General features: G+C 49.8%; 2 protein-coding genes across 3 annotated transcripts in view; one reads left to right on the top strand and one right to left on the bottom strand.

Moving 5' to 3' along the window:
* Positions 1-2480, top strand: part of IL21R (interleukin 21 receptor) — a 70996-nt gene extending 68516 nt beyond the window's left edge. The window contains exon 9 of the mRNA XM_038763491.1: positions 813-2480. Within this exon, the coding sequence (XP_038619419.1) occupies positions 813-1718 (906 nt within the window). The 3' untranslated portion in view covers positions 1719-2480. The remainder of the gene's footprint in view (positions 1-812) is intronic.
* Positions 2481-9670: 7190 nt separating this feature from the next.
* GTF3C1 (general transcription factor IIIC subunit 1) overlaps positions 9671-23717 on the bottom strand; it is an 88892-nt gene continuing 74845 nt past the window's right edge. For both annotated transcript variants that reach the window (XM_038762374.1, XM_038762375.1), the window contains 5 exons: positions 22167-22450; positions 17099-17714; positions 15021-15063; positions 12865-13057; positions 9671-10699 (listed from right to left, as the gene is read on the bottom strand). In XM_038762374.1, coding sequence (XP_038618302.1) covers positions 10478-10699; positions 12865-13057; positions 15021-15063; positions 17099-17714; positions 22167-22450 — 1358 coding nt within the window. In that variant the 3' untranslated portion in view covers positions 9671-10477. The remainder of the gene's footprint in view (positions 10700-12864; positions 13058-15020; positions 15064-17098; positions 17715-22166; positions 22451-23717) is intronic.

Below are 23717 nucleotides of genomic sequence, written 5' to 3'. Positions count from 1 at the left end.
GCTGTGTGGCCTTGGGCAAGTCACTTCACTTCTCTGTGCACTTCAGTTACCTCATCTGTAAAATGGGGATTAGACTGTGAGCCCCATGCAGGACAGGCACTCGGTCCAACCAGATTTACCTGTATCCACTCCAGCGCTTAGAACAGTGCCTGGCACATAGTAAGTGCTTAACAAAAAAATGCTATTATTATTATTATTATTATTCATGAGCATCAGCACCTTTGAGAGAGAAAACTCTTGCCAGCTTTCTTTCAGTGGTACTTGTTAAGTTCTTTTGTTGTGCTGTACTAACCGCTGGGGTAGATAGAAGGTGGTGATTGTGGGGGAATCTCTGGGCGTGTCTGCTCTGGGCAGATGCTTTTTTCTTCTGAGCCTAGTGATACAGGAAGCAGAGAAGACGGAGATGGCCGAGGGGGAGGGGAGAGGGGGGCAGATTGATGCCGGTAACGGTAATTGGGGTCAGTAAAGATTTTGTGGCCAAATAATTTTCAAAAAGCATCCCTGAGGCTGACAACTCACCATTTAACCCCCTGAAAGTGTTCGATGGTGGGGCTGACTTCACTTTTTCGGTTTTGGGGGTCACCAGGATTCACTCGTGGTGGGCGGGGAACGTGTCTATCAACTCTATTGTACTATAATATCCCAAGTGCAGTGTTCTGCACACAGTAAGCACTCAATACGATCGATTGAGCCTCTCTCCAACTTTCAGTTCACTCCTCTTTCTCCCCCGCTCCTATTCATTGATATTATAGAACTATGAAGTTGTAATTGGTCCTCCCTGGGCTGTCTTTTTTTCTTCTTCCCCCCCCCAGAGCTGGGTGGGCATGCCTGGTACCCTGGCCAGCCTGGATTTCTTGGACTGGGGAGTGGTGGTCCCAGACGTCTCCGACGAGTTCAGCAGCTGCCTCTCCCAGGGGACGATGAAGGCGACGGAGCCGAAAGAGACCAAACTGGGCTCCTGTCCGTACCCCGTCGGATTCCACAACTCCGGGAGTAGCCAGGGGAAAGACAGATCCTACGGACTTGTGTCCATCGACACGGTACTGGTGGCCGACGAGGTGGAGCCCTGCGGTCTGCACTGCGGCTGTAGTCAAGGTCGGCAGGGCCGGCAGTCCCACGGAGGAGGTGGGGACGGAGACGACGGCTACCCCGGGATGAATCTGGATGACCCCGGGCAGGAGGATGAGGAGGAGGAAGAAGCTACAGGAGAATTGCTTCTGGGCAGCCTGAAGGCAGAAGACAAAGTCATCTCCTCAGGCCAGGTTTCTATGGACACCGGAGGGGAAGGTCCGGATTCCCCGGCCCCCCAGCCCCGAGGGAATGCGCCAGGATGGGGAGGGGAAGCAATGGGGAGCATTCTGGAAACCATTTGCCTGCAAGCGGCGAACGACTGGGAGCTGGAAAGCCCCACCTCCCTCCCGTCTCAAGAAGGAGAGGACATTTCCTACAGCGAAGGGCCGTACAACTTCTTCTCGCCTAGATCTGGAGAAGACGACTTTGGCCACCCGCTCATCTGCCTGGACATGGACACCATTGACAGTGGTTTCGCTGGATCAGACTGCGGCAGCCCCGTGGAGTGTGAATTCGACGGAGGCAGCCAGCCCGAGACAGATGGCAGTTCGACGCCGGTCACCAGCTGCACGGAGAACGAACCCCCTAGATGTTACGTCAAACAGTGGGTGACTTTCCCGGCGCCTGAGACGCAGGATACTCAGTGAGCGAGCGGGCTCCTGGCCAACAGAGGGGTGGTGAAAACGGACGGGTCGAAGCCCCACTTATCGATATGAAGTGATCAGGGACCCAATAACGCCTCTAAACGATTGTCCGAATCCAGTTATTCAGTGGGAGGGGGGAGTCGGTTTCCTCTTCTGTCCTCATCACTTACAAATGTATGCTGTATGCTCACTGGGTACCTGGCCCTGAATAACCCACTTGGACAGAGAGGGGCATCAACGAAAAGCCCATTCATTCCCTGCCCTCGCGGAGCTTCCCGTTGGCACACACACCTTGATAGGGAGGCCGACGTGACAGATTGGCTGTAGAAATCGATCGGTGCCCCCCGACCCCCGTAACAGCCTTTGTTAAAGACCGTGGGGCGTGAAATAGAGAATATTTTGACATTTCTCTAATATTTTGAGAGAATCTCCCCCCTGCCCCCCGACCCACGGCAGGAAGGACGACAGCGAGAGACGTCAGAGGTGAAAGGATCGTGGTAGAAAAGTAGAACAGTGTTTGAGTTGAGGGGAGAAAACGAGGGGACCCTTTCTTGGTCACCGCTCTCTGGAAGCTCGTCCTCTCCTTAGGATGAACGTGACAAGTTAGGTGGCCAACTTGGACTTCCCAAGCGCTTAGTCCAGTGCTCTGCACGCAGTAAGCGCTCAATAAATACGATTGAATGAAGTTAGTGAGCTGTGTTCTGGCACCAGAGTGGGGAAACACTCGAAGTTGAGGGAGTGGGGCAGAGAAGTGTGAAGCATAGGAGGTGGGGGGTGGAAATAGAGTGTCTCAGTGGAAAGTGGATAAAGGGGCTCTCAGGAGAGAAATATAATAATAATAATAATTAAATAATTATGGCATTTGTTAAGTACTTACTATGTGCCAGGCACTGTGCTGAGCGCTGGGGGCCCTGGCAACCTTGGGTCTCTCAGGGCTGTGCTGAACTGCTACTGTCCCTGTTGGGTCACATTTGCCCTCAGCAGTCCTTGCTCACGTCCCAAGGGGTACCCATAGTCGTCCTGGGTCCTGCCATGCTGAGCTCCCCATCCTCTGGTTTTGAGGGGGGAAGCGGGGGAAGATGGGCGTAGGGCAACGTCCCTCCCCTAAGGCTGGCTCCCCTTCAGGTTCTCTCTGTGGCATCATCTGATTTTTATACACACTGCTGCTTGGGCGGCCCGGGAGACCGCCGAATTCAACTCCCCTGCGATTTCTAATCTCTGCAGCTGGGGCCACTCCCCATTCAAGGACTCCTGGGCCTGGAAGAGGCCAGGGTGGAGCAGAAGGCGGGGGTTTGGGGCTTCCGACCTTTAAAGAGTTGAGACGGTCTTCCTTCTTGGGGTTAACGAGGGAGAGGCCGTGGCTTGGAATTGTGACATCTCTTGAGCGAGCAGTCTTCTCTGATCTTCACACAGGTCTACCCAGGCGTCTTTCATGAATCTGAAGAACAGACTGAGAAATCCTTCTCCTTTCCCCTCCTGATGGAAATAAACTCTATTCTTTCTGGGAACTCCAAGTGTAAAGCTGTTTTGTTTCGTTTTTTTTGCTGTGCACAGACTCCCCTGTTCTCCTTGGTTGTCCCACATTTCCACAGCTACAAGTAAGCGGCGTGGCTCAGTGGCAACAGCCCGGGCTCGGGAGTCAGAGGTCGTGGGTTCTAATCCCGACTCTGCCACTCGTCAGCTGTGTGACTTTGGGCAAGTCACTTCACTTCTCTGGGCCTCAGTTCCCTCATCTGTAAACTGGGGGTCAAAACTGTGAGGCCCAAGTGGGACAACCTAATAACCTTGTATCTATCCCAGCGCTTAGAACAGTGCTTGGCACATAGTAAGCACTTAACAAATACCATTATTATTATTATTATTGCTTTCTAAAGGACTGAAAGGAGCAGAGACCTGCTCTGTGACTGCAAGGAACCATGAGAACATTTACACCAAGTTAGAGGCCCGGCGTTTGAGTCCCCCCGGGGGACCCCCTCTTACTTTTCAGACATCTGAGGCTGATTAGTCTTGGGAGTCGGCTTTCCCAGCTGGGAACACCCAGGAGCAAAGAAAGGGAAGGGCAGGGTGGGGGTGCAGAGAGGATCTGCCATGAAACCCCTGGGGGTTACAGCTCACTGACTGATCTTTCCCACCCCTTTAATCCCAACTTCAACGGGTTGATGCTGGTCACTGTAATTGGGGTAAGTAAAGATTTTGTGGCTAAATAATTTTCAAAAAGCATCCCTGGGGCTGATAACTCACCGTTAACACACTGAAAGTGTTCGATGATGGGGCTGATTTCACTTTTTTGGTTTTGGGGGTTACCAGCTCACTGGCTGATCTTTCCCACCCCTTTAATCCCCACTTCAGAATAATTTCTACAAGACCTATGCAGAAATCGGCATTCGTCTTTCTTCCTAGGAAAATATTCTCCCACATCCCACTCTGCCAGCTTTTCCCCCCAACTCACCAACCTCCCTGAGCCCGCAGAATTGGCGTGCGTGCGATCTAACGATGCCAAGGCAGTGCAGTTAGTCAAACTAGGTGCTCGAGTTCTGAGATTGTAGCCAACTCGAGCTCACGGCACCTCCCTACCGAAACGTGGGAATTTTGGAGGCGAGCGGTCAATCACCCAATCGTATTCACCGAGCGCTTACTGCGTGCAGAGCTCTGTACTAAGCTCTTGGGAGAGCTGGTAGACAGGTTTCCTGCCCGCAAAGAGCTTAAAGTCTAGAGCCTTACAGGCCTTTCCTCCCCGGCACAAGCTTTTCCCCCTCATCCTTCCGTCCCCCTCAATCCTAAATCAAGATTCTTGGTTATGTCAATTTAAAAAAACCCCAAAAAACCTTTTGTCAAAAGATGGAGCAGGGGAAGAGACTTTGACAAGTCCACTTTTACTGAGTTCCCAAAGGCTTTCCTTCCATTTCAAGAAAGATGAGCCCTTCCCGTAGTCCTCTCTGCTCCTGTCCATTTTGGAGCAAATCTGCCACGCTCAGACCTCAAGAGGATAAGATTTGCATGTAGCACTTCCAACAAGTCCACTTTTACTGAGTTCCCAAAGGCTTTCCTTCCATTTCAAGAAAGACTTGCGCCCTTCCCGTAGTCCTCTCTGCTCCCATCCATTTTGGAGCAAAGCTGCCACGCTCAGACCTCAAGAGGATAAGATTTGCATGTAGCACTTCCAACCGCGCACACTATAGCCCTACCCTGTCCAACTCAACAACACAGGCCAGCCTGGCCTTGTCTATTTTGTCTCCTATTTTGTCTATTTTTGTCTCTTGAAGTTTGGCTTCAGTGCCAAGCTCGGAGGACTTCAGATCCTTCGCCAATCGCTCATTCTCCTACCTGCAGCTATCTTTTGTTAGAGGTGAGGGGTGAGGCCGAGGAAGGGGATTTAAGGACACAGAGAATAGCGCAGATACATTCATTCGTTCAATCGTATTTATCGAGCGCTTACCGTGTGCAGAGCACTGTACTAAGCGCTTGGGAAGTACAAGTTGGCAACCGAGAGAGACGGCCCTTACTCAACAACAGGTTTACAGTCTAGTTGGGTACCTCGAGCAGCAGCTGGAACGGAAATACCTCCAAACTGCCAGCTCAGATTTGCAGCAGCATAGATAGGCGCCGAGATAGACACCCTGGCTGACACAAACACACGCCCACAGCGAAGAGGTTGAGGGGGGCAGACACACGCACATGGTTCTCGCCCCCTGCCCCAAAGTACTGGAGTCTGAGATGTGGCATTTTGGTCACAACCCCCTCCAGCTGCCTCAGACCGACAGAGGTGGTTGTGGAGCGGAAGGGTAAGGATTGGGAAAAGCAGAACAGAATCCCTCATTTGTGGGCTCCCCTACGTGTTCCCGGCGTCGATGAAGTATTTGTGTGGGCATTTGTGAGTGTGCAGGTACCATGTGTTGGGCCTGGCTGACTAGGCAATGTCTCAAAAGTATGTGTTGTGGAGTGTTACAGAGTGTTGTGTTAACTCTGTTAATGTTACTTCTCCACCTGGTCCAAAGCCTTGGGGAGAAAGATACCGTTTGGGAAGCCTTTCCTGCCGGTTGGGGAAGACTGCAAGAACCACCGTGGCTCCACTTGTAGCGTTGTGACTGCGTGTGATGGCTGTGTGATGGACCCAGCAGCTCCTCTCTGTTCACGCAGCATCTCGGCCAGCTGCACATTGCTCTCGCAAACCCCTGTCCAGTGAATACGCGTCACACAAAAAGCCGAAACCAAGGTAGATTAGGGTAGAGACAGACCCGGGGAAACGGTTCAGCCTGCACTCTGCCCTTTCCTATCGCAGGAGAGGAGAGGAATAAGTTAGGGATGTGGAAGTGAGTTAGTACAAGTGTTAAGCGCTTAGTACAGCGCTCTGCACATAGTAAGCGCTCAATAAATACGATTGATGATGATGATGATGAGTGTGTGTCGCGGAGGGGGGGGTCTAGTGGAAAGAGTCTGGCGGGTTGGGGAGGGGAAGGGGGGTCTAATTCCAGTTCTGCCACTTCCCTGCTGCGTGACTTGGAGAAGCAATTTAATTTCTTTGTGCTTCAGCTTCCTCATCTGTAAAAGGGGGAATTAAATACCTGCTCTCTTCTCTCTCTCGCCCTTAATCTGCGAGCCCCACGTAGCACAGATTCAGCCCGAATCTGACTGCGCTTTATCGACCTCGGCGCTTGGCACAGTTCCTGCCACATAGTAAACGTAAATACCACAGAGTCTTATTATTTTTAGAGGGGAGTGTGGACCATATTCACAAAACCGAAGGAACGTTTCAGAGACCTCTGCCCCAAGCCGGGGCCAAGACCCACGGGGACAGAAACGATGAACTAAATTAATGAGAACCAGAGGAAGCCTCGAGTGTTCAATGAGCTGATCTGCCACCTGCTGGGCCTATTTCATTCATTCATTCAGTCGTATTTATTGAGCGCTTGCTGCGTGCAGAGCACTGGACTAAGCGCTTGGGAAGTACAGGTTGGCAACATAGAGAGACGGTCCCTACCCACCGGCTGGCTCCTTCCAAGCCGGCAGTCTGAATTATTCGGCTCCTCTGGCCCTAGTTGGATACTGCCATCCCCTTCTACAGCAAGTCAAAGAGACTAAAGGTAGGAGGGTAAGCCAAGTCACCACGGCCAAGAGTCACAGGGCCGGAAATCTTTTAAACTGGCGCGATCTCCCGAGACCGTTTCATCCACGTCTCGAGGCCAGATTTAGCCGAAACCAGCCAAGAGGTGAAAATACCTACTGGTCCCGTCATTTAAGGCTGGCCTTGGTAGACCGTTACCCACTTGGGGTTTAGTTTGCCATATCATCTTCAGGAATTTCCCTTCAGGCGCTCAGTCCAGCTTCCCGCCATGTTCCTGAGCCCTAATGGTGGTCTTCGGGCTCTCCCCCCAGTTCAGAGAAGCAGTGTGGCTCAGTGAGCCCGGGCTTCGGAGTCAGAGGTCGTGGGTTCAAATCCCGGCTCTGCCACTTGTCAGCTGGGTGACTTCTCTGGGCCTCAGTTCCCTCGTCTGGAAAATGGGGATTAAGACTGTGAGCCCCCCGTGGGACAACCTGATCACCTCGTAACCTCCCCAGCGCTTAGAACAGTACTTTGCACATAGTAAGTGCTTAATAAATGTCATCATCGTCAAGTCACTTCACTTCTCTGGGCCTCAGTTCCCTCACCTGGAAAATGGGGATTAAGACTGTGAGCCCCCCGTGGGACAACCTGATCACCTTGTAACCTCCCCAGAACTTAGAACAGTGCTTTGCATATAGTAAGTGCTTAATAAATGTCATCATCATTTCACTTCTCTGGGCCTCAGTTCCCTCATCTGTAAAATGGGGATTAAGACAGTGAGCCCCCCATGGGACAACCTGATCACCTTGTAACCTCCCCAGCGCTTAGAACAGTGCTTTGCACATAGTAAGTGCTTAATAAATGTCATCATCATCATTGTCATTTCACTTCTCTGGGCCTCAGTTCCCTCATCTGTAAAATGGGGATTAAGATTGTGAGCCCCCCGTGGGACAACCTGATCACCTTGTAACCCCCCCAGCGCTTAGAACAGTGCTTTGCACAGAGTAAGTGCTTAATAAATGTCATCATCATCAAGTCACTTGACTTCTCTGGGCCTCAGTTCCCTCACCTGGAAAATGGGAATTAAGACTGTGAGCCCCCCGTGGGACAACCTGATCACCTTGTAACCTCCTCAGAGCTTAGAACAGTGTTTTGCACATAGTAAGTGCTTAATAAATGTCATCATCATCATCATTTCACTTCTCTGTGCCTCAGTTCCCTCACCTGTAAAATGGGGATTAAGACTGTGAGCCCCCCGTGGGACAACCTGATCACCTTGTAAACCCCCCAGCGCTTAGAACAGTGCTTTGCACATACTAAGTACTTAATATATGTCATCATCATCATCAAGTCACTTAACTTCTCTGGGCCTCAGTTCCCTCACCTGGAAAATGGGGATTAAGACTGTGAGCCCCCCGTGGGACAACCTGATCACCTTGTAACGTCCCCAGCGCTTAGAACAGTGTTTTGCACATAGTAAGCGCTTAATAAATGTCATCATCATCATCAAGTCACTTCACTTCTCTGGGCCTCAGTTCCCTCATCTGTAAAATGGGGATTAAGACTGTGAGCCCCCCGTGGGACAACCTGATCACCTTGTAACCTCCCCAGCGCTTACAACAGTGCTTTGCACATAGTAAGCGCTTAATGTCATCATCATCATCATCATTTCACTTCTCTGTGCCTCAGTTCCCTCATCTGTAAAATGGGGATTAAGACTGTGAGCCCCCCGTGGGACAACCTGATCAGCTTTTAACCTCCCCAGCGCTTAGAACAGTGCTTTGCACAGAGTAAGTGCTTAATAAATGCCATCATCGTCACCATCATCATCCCCGGAGGGCAGGTTGATGAGCTGAGGGCTCTGTTTTCTGCATCTCAACAAGAGACAAATATAGACTACGGCCACAGAACTCTTGATCAATGGCAGAGGCAGGAGACTTCCAGGACTCATCCGATCTAGCCCAGAACTGGCTCCACCTTGGAAATAATAATTCCCAAACACCCACCCGATTGTCAATTCGAACCTGAGCTCCCGGTCCGCTACGGTCAATCCAAAATTCTCTTCCGCTATGGAACAACCCCTTTCCCCACCGCCCCAAATATTTGGGAGTCGTATCCCAGGAATCTCTTCGATATCCCTCCAGAGATGCGTTCGGCAGTCTCACCGAATTTTTGCAGAAGGCATGCCTATAAAAAGGGATGAATGCAATCACCAACTGAGCTTCTATAATGCGAGGTACGATCATCATCATAACCACTCTTTCTCGTCCTGATAGGCTACTGGTAGTGAGAACTTCACCTACCTCTACTAGTAGAGCTAACAGGAAGGGACAGATTTTGAAGACACTGGTAAACCGAGGCCGAGTTATTTCCCCGCAGCCCGGCCACCGTCTCTGGTAGGGTACATTGAAACACAAATGTACGACTGAATGAATGAAAATGACTCCATTGTCACTGTGGCTTATGGGTGAAATAGGTAAGATGTGAGAGGTTCCTTGAATCTGGGGCAGCATGGCCTATTGGCAAGAGCCCGGGCTTGGGAATCCGAGGACGTGGGTTCTAATCCCACACCACCGCTTGCCTGCTGTGTTACCTTGAGCAAGTCACTTCACTTCTCTGGGCCTCAGTTACCTCACCTGTAAAATGGGGATTAAGACTGTGTGAGCCCCATGTGGGACGGGGACTGTGTCCAACATGATTACCTTGCATCCACCCCAGTGCTTAGAACAGCGCTTGGCACATAGCAAGCCCTTAATAAATACCATCATTATGATCATCATCATTACTTGGGAGGTGAGGCAGGCCTGCGCTAAGGATCGAGCCCGGGGATTTGGATTTTGGAGACGCTTTCCCTGTTGCACGACATCTGCTCTCAAACTGCAGCTGGAAACAAGAGTCACAAGGATCATAAAGCATCGGCACCAACTTCTTTAATTCCACGGATGTTTTGGAAAAAAACCATCTGCTGAGAGCTTATAAAGTTAACGAACTTCTGTACAAAGCCCCCCAAAAACCAAAAAACGGGTGATGGTGGCATCCTTTAATGCTCAAACTCAGCTTTAAAAGCTAGGTCCCGTGGTAGATATCGCATGGTGTCCAGCGGAAAAGAAACACACACATGGGGTAAGAAATGGGAAGCTCCATCTTTTCTCTGGGTGGCTGGATCGGGGAAGGCCCTCGCCGGCTGCCTTCTCCCTCCCGGGGACAGCGAGACTCTACGCTCAAGGAAGCAGCAATCCTAATTCCTGTTCCCAAAACTTGGACTGCTGGTCATCCTTTCCTGCCTTAGGAGGAGAATTAGTATCTGTGGGCACAGGCGGAAGGAAGGGAGGCATTTCTTTCTCGGCAGCTTAGGTCACTTCCCCCACCTCTTCCACCTGAAGCATGGCTTTCAGGTTGTTCCTGGCCTTCTCTCAGGGAGACGCACATCTCGATACGGACACGATTCTGCTCAGTTCAACGGCTCGCTGACCAGAGCTGATTCCAACACCACGAAAAAAGGACAAAACTGAACCGGAGGCGCCAATCACTCCAGCCCCCAAACACACCTTAACTGCCAAATCCTTTCGGCTGGGCTCCCAGGAGGCCGGCTGGCGAGTGAGCTGAACTATCATTCGCAGTTGGAAAATCAATTCTTGTCAAGCCGCTACTCCCTCAGACCGGACAGGGTAGAAAGCAGCCCCCGGCTTGGGGCGGGGGGGGAAACCAAAACAACCCTTCCCTATACGTGGATCACCTGGACCCATTTGTTCCAGTTCACTTCTTGCGGGAAAACCCGTCCCAGCCGCAGAGTGCAGTCAATGGAGGGCTCGTAAAACGCAGTCGGGGCCTCGCTCAGCCGGGGACAGACGATTTCCTCTCCCATCTGCGGCTTGGAGAAGAGGGAGACGGCGGAAGGCTTCTTCAACCAGAACTTTCTGATGCAGCCAAGAGCTTCCAGACCCTGTTGACAGTATCGAGAATGAGCGCTTTTATCATCACGAGCTCGATAATGAAATCTTAGGCCAGGCAAACCATACTCGGCTGATCTCAATTACCCAAAATAGCGCAGCTTGTGCCCATCTGCTTAGGGGCCCTGTTGTTCTTTACTGGAAATATCCAAAAGGGAACCACGGGTAGTTCCGGGTCTGGGTTTTCCCCACTGCCACGGCTTTGGATAAACAAAGTCTGGGCACTGTTCGGACTCAAAGAGCAAACTAGGGGAAGAGGATTGTGAAAGATGTAACCCAAGAAGAGAGAGTCAAGGTTTCAGAGAGAGGAAGGAAAAGTGATCCACATGGCACTGGGCCAGAGGGTTGGATGCTCTTATTCTGGGAACGCTGTGTAGCTGCCTTTTGGAAAGAAAAACAGACCCCTCAGGTCCTGTCGAGCTTCAGGGAAGAGAGACCACAGGAATAGAATGAGACGGAGGCCTGGACTCATTTCACTGCCTGAAGCCCAGGAGCAAAACCCCAGCCCTGCTCCCCAACACTTGACAAGGGGCCTGTCTTGCCCAAATATCCCGAACTGCCCTGGGAAGAATGGAAAAAGCAGACAACCACCTCCCAACTCAGGTCACAAGAAAGAGGAAGGAACGGGCCGTGTTTCTAGCCAACAACTTTCCACGCTGCAGTTTACCAAACCCAGTTCATTTTCCTGTTGCTGCTGAAAACCACCTGGACTTTTTCCAAAGGAGAAAGTAAAACCCCCAAATTATTATGATGGCTTTGGACATCCGTCCCACTTCCAGACTGTAAGTTCACTGTGGGCAGGGGACGTGTCTGTTATATTGTTGGGTGGTACTCTCCCAAGTTCTTAGTACGGTGCCCTGCACAGGGTAACCGCTCAATAAGTACGGCAGATTGATTCATTTGTAAATGCTTTCTTTGTGCAAAGCACTGTATCGGGCCTTGGGGAAATGATCAGGGACACTGAAACGGACGGTTGTGGCCCCAGAGGAGGTTCACCACTGAAAAGGGGAGGGGACAGCAGACTCCCTGGGAAAGAAATAATCAAATTCAATAAAAATGCAGCATTCCAGAAGAGTCAGAAAAATAGCAGAACAATCCTTGGGCACCTACAAAAGTGATCTTATAATCTTCAAGTCATTCTATGAGGCCCTCACGCAATCCTCAATCAATCAATCGCATTTATTGGGTGATTACCCTGTGCAGAGCACTGAACTATGTGCTTGGAAGAGAATAATGTAACAGAGTTGGTAGAAATGTTCCTTGCCCACGCGCTTCCAGTACAGAGGGGGACACCTCTCGTGAAGTCGAGAGACCAGGCCCACAGGAATATGTGTGTGTGTGTGTGTGTGTGCATGTGTGAGAGAGATCATCTGTCTCCATTTGAGAACATGAAGCTACCGATGTTAATAACGAGGGCATTTATTAAGCGCTTATTATGTGCAAAGCACTGTTCTAAGCGCTGGGGAGGTTACAAGGTGATCAGGTTGTCCCACGGGGCGCTCACAGTCAATCCCCATTTTCCAGAGGAGGTAACTGAGGCCCAGAGAAGTGAAGTGACTTGCCCAAAGTCACCCAGCTGACAAGTGGCGGAGCCGGGATTTGAACCCCTGACCTCTGACTCCAAAGCCCGGGCTCTTTCCACTGAGCTAGGCCTAGCTATACATGCATGCTTCAAACTCCTCTCTACAATGTCTGCACATACAAATAGGATGTCACTGGGCTGATAGGTTTGTCACTGCTTTCTAGCCTATTCCAATCTCCATGAAGCTTTTGTTCTGGGAGAGTAAAGTCTCTTCCGATTGCTGCCCATGGAGCTGGTGTGTCCACTGCTTTGGGCTCCTAACAGACCATTGCTATGTTGCCTGGAGTGAGACTGTGCATCAGTACTCCTTTAAATGCTGCCTTCTCGGCGGGCACAACCCTCTGCCTGTTCAACATTCAGTTGCTGCTTCAAGCTGTCATCCGTTTCCCTCGTGCCTCTCGCGTTCCTACCCCTTAAGGTCCCCAGCAAAACCAGACCAGAAAAGCTAAATGAAGGGCACTGAAAGCGGAAGGAAACATGGGGAACTAAACCGTGGAAAAGGTCTTTCCAAAAGCCCCAACGATCGCGGCCCGGGCTGGGACGTGACAGGACAGAGCGGAGACCCTCCCCGCACACCTGGAGGATTTCCAAAACGGCGATGGGCTGCAGGACTCCCCGGTAATGCTGCAGCAAGGTGGACTCCGGGATGCCAGGCTTGGTCATGATGTGGTAGAGCACGGCTTCCATCATCCCCTTGCACACCGGCTTGTTCAGGGTGCCGTCGACGATTCGCCAGGGCCTGCCGATGAAGCGGACGTCCTCGAAGTCCCTGCAGGGTGGGGGAAACGGCCGATAAGAATTCCCAGCAGGTTTTGGTGGGGGTTGAGGGTTGGAAGCAGGCGGGGGAGTGTGGCTCTCGGCAGAACAGCAACCGAGCCAGCCGGGGCCGGGCGTCACCCTCCTCGACGCAGGCCCACGATTAAGTGTCGCCACCGGGGCTGGAGAAGCGGTACGTTGCCGCCCGCCGCGGCGAAAAGAAACCATGAATGGCGAGCTGGCCGGCATGACAGTGAGAACCGCGGTTTGACACCCCCGAGAGGCACACTTGTCCTTCATACCTGTAGATGACACCACCGGTATTAAATTTACCTGCAGGCGTGAGGCCATGTGGGACCTGCCCTGTCTGCCCTGCCACATGCGAAAAACAACCCTTACTGTTGTTCGGGTTATTTGCTGACTGCGGCACCTGACGCTGTTTTTTGGGTTTCGCCTCCGTCTCAGGGTTGTTTGGATGATTTTTGCTTAAAGAGAGCCATGCCCTTCCTGATTGCAAGTAATCCACAAGAAGTCTTTTGGAACCTGTGGTTTGCAGCCGCTGAGGGATGATATTCTATTGGACTGGATTTAGACTACGCCAATAAAACTCTTTTGAGCTCCCGAAGTCACTTTTTTCATCCCACTGGGCCGACTAGACGGCCAACCTGAGAAAGAAATACCTCCTCGGAACTACACCTTCTAGACTGTGAGCCCACTGTTGGGTAGGGACTGTCTCTATATGTTGCCAACTTGTACTTCCCAAGCGCTTAGTCCAGTGCTCTGCACACAGTAAGCGCTCAATAAATACGATTGAATGAATGAAGGAACTATGTTACTCTACAGGGCACACTGAGTTTCAGTTCTGGCTCCCTAACCTCTTTCAATCAGTCAATGGTATTCATTGAGTGCTTTAGGAGAAGCAGCGTGGCTCAGTGGAAAGAGCCCGGGCTTTGGAGTCAGAGGTCATGGGTTCAAATCCCGGCTCCGCCACTTGTCAGCTGTGTGACTTTGGGCAAGTCACTTCACTTCTCTGGGCCTCAGTTCCCTCATCTGTAAAATGGGGATTAAGACTGTGAGCCCCCCGTGGGACAACCTCACCACCCTGTAACCTCCCCAGCGCTTAGAACAGTGCTTTGCACATAGTAAGCGCTTAATAAATGCTATCATCATTATTATTATGTGCAGAGCACTGCACTAAGCACTTGGGAGAGCACAATACAACAAAATGAACAGACACATTCCCTGCCCACAATAAGCTTACAGCCTAGAGAGGGAGATGTACATCAACATATGGAAGTAATTTAAAATGTATAATTTGAAGATATGTACATAAGTGCCGTTGGGCATATGTGGGGCTTAAATCTCTTTGGGTTTATCTGTCACTGGGGAAAAATAAAACTTACTACTTCCTCTCTCAGAGGTACAGGGGTAAATGGGGTAAATAGTTCAACCTCTTTGGAAGGGATTATTGGTTTTACTATTATGTTTGAGAGAAATGCCCTCCCCGAAACACTCCCTGATTGTTAAATCCGTAAAGACGGCCGGTAGTGTGACTTGGATAAGCGACGAGATGACTCCTGGTCTGATCCATCCTATGCTACCTTGCCGCTTCAGTTACGGGTCACTTGCTTTGGAAGTGGAGTCACAGATAAGACCAGACAACCAGCTGGCTTCCCTAGGACGCGTGAACCAGAAACAACTCTCAGAACTTCAAAGTGAGAGTTCTGTTCCTCTGTGGAGTATGGAGAGGTCGCGCGAAGCCACGGACACCAAGAATTTCCTTTTGTGATCCCGGCCTCTATGGCCCGACGCTTTCTCTGAAATGGTGTGTCAAATCTCAGTGGGTCAGAACCATCGAAGGAGAGACAACTTTCATTCCTAGTCAGCTCTGGCTGAAGACACCTGCTCCTCCTTCTCTTCTCTTCCCCTCTACAGGAACGGCGACCGCTTTCTCTTCTAATGGTTTCATCACTCACCTTTCTCGTCTCGCCTGGGATACGTTGCCAGCAGCAGAACTCTCTGGAGAAAACAAGAGAAGGAAGGAGCACATGGGAAACTTTTCCTGATGACTAGAAAATATAACTGACCCGAGTCGACTCTGGGAGTGGCAGATATCTCAGGCCCGCAGATATTACAATCAGGACGACTAGAGTCCGTAAATTTCCAATTATACTTATTCCTCATCCCCGGAATTTGGACCCAAATGATATACTAATAATAATGATGATGGCATTTGTTAAGCGCTTACTATGTGCAAAGCATTGTTCTAAGCGCTGGGGAGGTTACAAGGTGATCAGGTTGTCCCACAGGGGGCTTACAGTCTTAATCCCCATTTTACAGATGAGGGAACTGAGGCCCAGAGAAGTTAAGTGACTTGCCCAAAGTCACGCAGCTGGCAACTGGCGGAGCCGGGGTTTGGACCCATGACCTCTGACTCCAAAGCCCGGGCTCTTTCCATTGAGCCACACTGCTTCTTTAGGATATCCTCCTAGGATTGAAGGGGACTGACCCAGATGACAACGAATGGGTGAAGGGACAGTCCACTTTGAATGTAGAATGGAGGTGACGGTGCTCTGTACCCAAAAACTACATTTAGAGAAGGTGTGCTTACATGTGCGCACACACAAACACACACACACACACACCCTCCCCCTCTTTCTGAAGGCAGATTACTGTATTCACTATTTGAAACTGCCCCAAACCTTTCTGCTTTTAACTTTTTCAAACTGGACGATAATACCGCTGCGACCATTTGGGGAAATTTATCAGTACGCCTAGTCCAAAGGAGAAAGTTCAGCCTCAAAGATCCCGAACGACAATGGTCTTAAAACTGTGATTTGAAAAACGGGTTTTTCAGGGGATAATCCTGAAGGAGTTATCCATCCATTTGCCACCTCGAGAAGTCAGAGGCAAAATCTGATTGAGGGGAAGGAGGGAGTGGAGACAAGACTCCTACACACAACACTCCAATGTACGGCATCCTTGGTCTTCAATAAAATGATTTCAATGTTATATTTTTAATAAAATCTGTGTGCTACGGTATCCTGACCTCTGCCATTCACTTGATCGGCTGTGGAGCAGAAAGGTAAAAGAGTTGTGTAGCTCCACCCACAATGCCATTGATCTTTGTGGTCCTTGGCATTTTGATTGCGGTATTATGAAGCAGGGATAGCATCCACAGATCAGTCTACATGGGACGTTATGCGCGTGGACAATTATTACAAGTGGGTATCACAACTGCAGAAAGTGGTTTCGCAGTTCTCGGAAGGAGGAATGCTGAGGCAGGTAAGCATTTTCGAGTCACGGAGGAAGTTATGGAAAGACCACGGGCCCAGAAGTCAGAGCACCTGGGTTTTAATCCCTGACTGACTGACTCTCTCTTTTATTCATTCATTTTTAAAGTGCTTACTATATACTTGTACTTCCCAAGCGCTTAGTACGGTGCTCTGCACACAGTAAGCGCTCAATAAATACGATTGATGATGATGATGATGCAGAGTACTGTACTAAATGCTTGGGAAAGTACACTTAAACAACAAACTGCCGTGTGACTTGGGGTGAGTTACTCGACTTCCCTGGGCTGCGGTTTCCTCACCTGTCAAACGGGGATTCAAGACCTGTTCTCTTTCCGACTTACACTGTCAGGCCAATGAGGGACAGGGACCGTGTCTGACCGGATTACACTGTAGCGCTTAGTACAGAGCAGCAGCGTGGCTCAGTGGAAAGAGCCCGGGCTTGGGAGTCAGAGGTCATGGGTTCTAATCCCGGCTCCGCCACTAGTCAGCTGTGTGACTTTGGGCAAGTCACTTAAGTTCTCTGTGCCTCAGTTCCCTCATCTGTAACATAGGGATGACGACTGGGAGCCCCATGTGGGACAACCTGGTTACCTTGTATCTCCCCTTCAGGGCTTAGAACAGTGCTTGGGACATAGTAAGTGCTCAACAAGTACCACAATCATTATTATTATTCCGGTGACTGACCCAAAGTAAGCGCTCTACAAATACCACCATTAGAGCAGGCTCACAACTTGGCGGTGATGCCGACGCTACCGTACCTTTAGGTTCTTCACGTCCCTCTGGGGCCTGAGATTCCTTGGCGTGGCTTTCCGGCCCGCTGGCTTCCGCGTGGCAGTTCTCGGCCTCCCTTCTTCCCGCGGGAAGGTCACTTTCAACTGGCTCTGCCTGAGCGCTGGGCTCCGAGAGTCCCAAAGCAGCATCCTCCGGCTCTCTTCCCAGAGGCCCTCCGGGAGAAGCCGGGAGACTCGCTCCGCTCCCAGGAACGAACGCCTCCTTCTCTTGAGCAGGCTGGAGAAAACGGCCCCGGCGAACGTCTTCAAGGACGGCTCTCTTTGCGGGAGGCTCGTTCAGCCCTTCCGAGTCGCTCTCCCGGCCCCGGCCGGCGGCCGTGTGACAGGGCTGGCCGTCACGCAGGGTGTCCGGGCCTCCGCCGGGCGGGGCCGCCCCCTCGGACCGGCTCTCGTCCTTCGAAGGCTCTTCTTGGCTTCCCGGCTGCCGGGCAGGCTCGAGGGGCTCCTCTCCGTGACGCTCGGTTCCTTCCACTTTGTTCCTCAATCGCACCGAGTGTAAGAGCCAGGGCCGGGCGTTCTCCAGGGCGACCAGGCGGACTGTGTCGCCACCGACTTCCAACACTTGGTTCAACTTCAGGAGGTCCTAGGGAGAGCAGCAGAGTCTTATTTGGGGAGCAGGACACTGCCTTTTTTAAATAGCGTTTATTAAGCGCTTACGACGTGCAAAGCGCTGGGGAGGTTACAAGGTGATCAGGTTGTCCCATGGAGGGCTCACAGTTTTCATCCCCATTTTCCAGATGAGGTAACTGAGGCCCAGAAAAGTGAAGTGACTTGCCCAAAGTCACTCAGCTGACAAGTGGTGGAGCCGGGATTTGAACCCCTGACCTCTGACTCCAAAGCCCGGGCTCTTTCCACTGAGCCCCGCTGCTTCTCCAACTTGCCTTGCCTCTAACTCCAGCTGGAAATAAAAACATCCTGCTAATCTCATGTCACTGTTCCATGTCCTCCTCAGCTTTAGCCATCCTTTATCATCCTCCACCGCTCTATAAGGGCAGAAGTTGAGCTCCCACCTCACCCACCACAAGACCACAAAGAAAGAAGAGCCAATGGACTATTCCCTACCAATGCCCAAATTCCTTGCTCGTGTCACTGGCATCTTTTTCTAATTCTTCCCCAGATTCGGGATTCTAAAAGCGCGTGTTCGAGGCGGGGGGGCTTCACGTAATCTATAATAAACTCTAAAGTATAATAAGGACCTTCTTTCCCCCATGATACTTGTAAGTGAGCCCAGAAGAGAAGTACATCCTAGCCCAAAATGTCAAAAGACTGGAAAGAGTGTACAATGGGATGGTGTTCTGCAGAATATTAATGTCACAAAGACTCTTTACATTTACCCACTGCCATCTCCTGAGAAGGGGAGAACTGACTCCAGGGATGAGCCCGGGTCTGTCAGTTGGGAGTTATTGCAAAGAGCTCTTCTTCTTGTGATTCCCACCAGCAGCCCTCCGTGGTGCAGGCTCTAGGCACTAAATTATTAGCGGTACAGAGCAACTGACATTTACGTCCTGCCACACACTTTGCACCAGAGAGCAACTCAAGCCACTGGTTTTCATCCTCCAGATCCTAATTAATCGATCAATCATTCATTCATCCAATCGTATTCACTGAGTTTATGCATTCATTCGATCGTATTTATTGAGCGCTTACTGTGTGCAGAGCACTGTACTAAGCGCTTGGGAAGTACAAGTTGGCAACCTATACAGACGGTCCCTACCCAACAGCGGGCTCACAGTCTAGAAGAGTTCTTACCGTGTGCTGAGTACTGAACTAAGCACTTGGAAAAATACGATATAACTGTGGAAAGGGAATGGGAAGGTGTCTGTTTATTGTTCTACTGTACTCTCCCAAACGCTTAGTACAGTGCTCTGCACACAGTAAGCGCTCAGTAAATACAACTGGTTGGTAGATACGTTATATAAAAAGCTTACAATCCAGAGGGGAGATGCTGATACTAAATAAACTACGCATATTAAGTGAGCCCGTTGTCGGGTAGGGACCGTCTCTGTATGTTGCCGATTTGTACTTCCCAAGAGCTTAGTACAGTGCTCTGCACACAGTAAGCGCTCAATAAATACAACTGAATGAATGAATACGTGCTGAAGGGCTGGGAGAGGGGTGAATAAAAGGTGCAAATCCAACTGCAAATCCAGAAAGAAGTGGGAGAAGAGGAAATGAGGGCGGGGGCGGGAAAGGCTTCTTGGAGATGTGCTTTTAATACGGCTTCGAAGGTGGGGAAAGTGTTTGTCTGTCTCCCCCTTCTAGACTGTGAGCCCGCTGTTGGGTAGGGACCGTCTCTATAGGTTGACTTGTACTTCCCAAGCGCTTAGTCCAGTGCTTTGCACACAGTAAGCGCTCAATAAATATGATTGAATGAATGCTGGATGTGAAGGGGGACGGCATTCCAGGCCAGAGGCAGGACGTGGGCGAGAAGTCGGCGGCGAGATAGGTGAGACTGAGGTACGGTGAGAAGGTTGCTCATTAGAAGAGCGAAGTGTGTTGTAGAAAAAGGTGAGGAAGGAGGGGGGCAAGGTGACTACTTTAAAGCCTCCGGTAAGGAGTTTCTGCTTGATGCAGAGGTGGACGGACAACCCGCTGGAGGTTGTTGAGGAGTAGGGGGAACCGGGGCTGAACAGTTCTGGGGAAAAATGATTCGGGCAGCAGAGTGAAGCATGAACTGAAGTGGGGAGAGACAGGAGGCAGGGAGGTCAATAAGGAGGCTGACACAATAAACAAGGCAGGACAGGTGAAGGGCTTCGATGAACTCGGCAGCGGTTTGGATAAAGAGGGACGGGTGGATTTTAGCGATGGGGTGAAGCCGACAGGATTTGTACGTATTTATTACTCTATTTATTTATTTATTTTACTTGTACATATCTATTCTATTTTATCATCATCATCATCAATCGTATTTATTGAGCGCTTACTGTGTGCAGAGCACTGTACTAAGCGCTTGGGAAGTACAAGTTGGCAACATACAGAGACAGTCCCTACCCAACAGTGGGCTCACAGTCTAAAAGGGGGAGACAGAGAACAAAACCAAACATACTAACAAAATAAAATAAATGGAATAGATATGTACAAGTAAAATGAATAGATAAATAGAGTAATAAATATGTACAAACATATATACATATATACAGGTGCTGTGGGGAAGGGAAGGAGGTAAGATGGGGGGGGATGGAGAGGGGGACGAGGGGGAGAGGATTTTATTTTGTTAATATGTTTTGTTTTGTTCTCTGTCTCCCCCTTCTAGACTGTGAGCCCACTGTTGGGTAGGGACCGTCTCTAGATGTTGCCAACTTGTACTTCCCAAGCGCTTAGTCCAGTGCTCTGCACACAGTCAGCGCTCAATAAATACGATTGATTGATTGATGGATTTGGTGACACTGCATATGTGGGCTGAAGTACTGGGATGAGTCGAGGATAACGTTCAGGCTACTTAAGTGGTCTGGGATCCAGATCCATGCTCTGCACACACTAAGCGCTCAGTAAATACAACTGCCTGATACGGTTGGTAGATATGTTATATAAAAAGCTTACAATCCAGAGGGAGACGCTGATACTAAATAAACTACGCATATGTATATAAGTGAGCCCGTTGTTGGGTAGGGACCGTCTCTGTATGTTGCCGATTTGTACTTCCCAAGAGCTTAGTACAGTGCTCTGCACAAAGTAAGCGCTCAATCAATACGATTGATTGATTGATTGATTGATTTGGTGACACTGAATGTGTGGGTTGAAGTTTGTCTTCCTACCAATTAGCACAGCAACAAAGAACAGTCAAGGGCTCTTTCAAACGGCCCTTGTTTCTGAATTGAGGCAACCAGAGGCAGAGAGGTTCCCAGAGTAACCATAATTCTGTAGCTCCGTCCCTCCTCTAGAAGCACACACACCTTGTTTTCTTGTCTTTTGAGGCTGAGGGTGAGACCGGTTCCATCAACAAGTAATAATAATAATAATGGTGGCATTTATTAAGCGCTTACTATGTGCAAAGCACTGTTCTAAGCGCTGGGGAGTCTTAATCCCCATTTTCCAGATGGGGTAACTGAGGCACAGAGAAGTGCCTTGCCCGAAGTCACACAGCTGATAAGTGGCGGAGCCAGGATTAGAACCCATGACCTCTGCCTCCCAAGCCCGGGCTCTTTCCACTGAGCCACTCTGCTTTCATCTTGGTGAGGCTTTAAGTAACAATCCTCACTTCCTTCAGGTTTGGTTTTCATTTTTCAGTGATTTTGTGGTATTTATTAAGCACTTACTATGTGCCTTGTACGTATTTACTATTCTATTTATTTTATTTTGTCAATATATTTTGTTTTGTTGTCTGTCTCCCCCTTCTAGACTATGAGCCCGTTGTTGGGTAGGGACCGTCTCTATATGTTGCCAACTTGTACTTCCTAAGCGCTTAGTACAGTGCTCTGCACACAGTAAGAGCTCAATAAATACGATTGAATGAATGAATGAATGGGGAGGTTACAAGGTGATCAGGTTGTCCCACGGGGGGGGGGGGGCTCACAGTTTTAATCCCCATTTTTACAGATGACGTAACTGAGGCCCAGAGAAGTGAAGTGACTTGCCCAAAGTCACACAGCTGACGAGTGGCGGAGCCGGGATTTGAACCCATGACCTCTGACTCCAAAGCCCGGGCTCTTTCCACAGAGCCAAGTATCTCCTAAATTGTCCAAGGGCAGGTGGGAGATGGGCTGAACATTTTGGTGGCAAGCTGCCCAAATTCAATTGGTTTTCTCTTCCATTTGGAAACTTTCATTAAAGGACTTACAATTTCTTTTATACTTATCATCCCGGCTCTGCTCCACGTCTGCTGTGTGCCCTTGGGCGGGTCACTTAACTTCTCTGAGCCTCACTTACCTCATCTGCCAAATGGGGATTAAGACTGTGAGCCCCACATGGGACAGCCTCATCACCTCGGATCCCCCCCAGCGCTTAGAGCAGTGCTTTGCACACCAATATGATCATCATAACAACCTCCTTTTTGACTGGTTTACAACGAACAAAACACAACTCACGCGCAACCAACCTGAATGTAGTCCAAGAAGGTTCTTGTACGCTCACAGCTGGTCTCCTCGTACTTGGCGAACTTCCTGCTCAGGTCCGCCTTATCCACTCCGAAAGAGGAGGCGTCTCTGACGGCCCCCCGAATCTCCAAGACTGCGGCTACGTCCTCAGGTTCGTACCCGTAACCCTCCACCCGTTGGACCAACTCATCTAAACCGCAGGCGTCTTCCTGGACATTAATCATCCTGGTGAATGTTTCGGGGAGGCAGGATACTCCGGCTGTCAATTTATCAATCACTGAAGAAACTACCAAGTAGAAGAGGCAGATCCAACACCAGTTACGCCGGAATCTTACTGAATTAGTTTTAGGAGAATTTTTCTAATTATCGCAAAGAGCTCTTCTTGTGATTCCTACCAGCAGCCCTCCGTGGTGCAGGCTCTAGGCATTAAATTATTAGCGGTACAGAGCAACTGACATTTACGTCCTGCCACACACTTTGCACCAGAGAGCAACTCAAGCCACTGGTTTTCATCCTCGAGATCCTAATTAATCCATCAATCATTCATTCATTCATATTCACTGAGTTTATGCATTCATTCAATCGTATTTATTGAGCGCTTACTGTGTGCAGAGCACTGCACTAAGCGCTTGGGAAGTACAAGTTGGCGACGTATAGAGACGGTCCCTACCCAACAACGGGCTCGCAATTTAGAAGAGTTCTTACTGTGAGCTGAGTACTGAACTAAGCACTTGGAAAAATACGATACAACTGTGGAAAGGGAATGGGAAGGTGTCTGTTTATTGTTCTGTTGTACTCTCCCAAACTCTCCCAGGAAGACAAGAGATCTCCAGAAGGTGGCTGGGGGCTCGGAAACATTTTATGAAGTAGGCTTAGACTCTTTGGGAGAAAGAAATTTGGAGCAGGAAGTCTTCCCTGACTATCTCTCATCTTCCCACCCTACTTTACCATCATCACTGTGATAATAAATGCCATTATTAATATGTTTTGTTTTGTTGTCTGTCTCCCCCTTCTAGACTGGGAGCCCGCTGTTGGGTAATGACTGTATCTAGATGTTGCCAACTTGTACTTCCCAAGCGCTTAGTCCAGTGCTCTGCACACAGTAAGCGCTCAATAAATACAACTGAATGAATGAATGAATGAATAATACCATGAGACGGTAAACTCCTGAGGGCAAGGATCACGTTGACCAGCTCTGCATTGTGCTCTCCCAAGCACTCTGCACAGTACTCAGTAAACACCCCTGACTGATAACGGTGGACCTACATACCTTAAAAAAATCTGCCTCATTCATTCATTCATTCAATCGTATTTATTGAGCGCTTACTGTGTGCAGAGCACTATACCAAGCGCTTGGGAAGTACAAGCTGGCAACATAGAGAGACGGTCCCTACCCAACAGCGGGCTCACAGTCGAGAGGGGGGAGACAGACAATGAAACAAAACATACTAACAAAATAAAATAAATAGAATAAATATGTACAAGTAAAATAGAGTAATAAATCTGTACAAACATATATACAGGTGCTGTGGGGAGGAGAAGGAGGTAAGGCG

Source organism: Tachyglossus aculeatus, chromosome 21 (genome assembly GCF_015852505.1).
Source record: "Tachyglossus aculeatus isolate mTacAcu1 chromosome 21, mTacAcu1.pri, whole genome shotgun sequence".
Taxonomy (NCBI): domain Eukaryota; kingdom Metazoa; phylum Chordata; class Mammalia; order Monotremata; family Tachyglossidae; genus Tachyglossus; species Tachyglossus aculeatus.
Note: the sequence above shows the minus strand (reverse complement) of the source record. Positions and strands in the feature narration are given on the sequence as shown.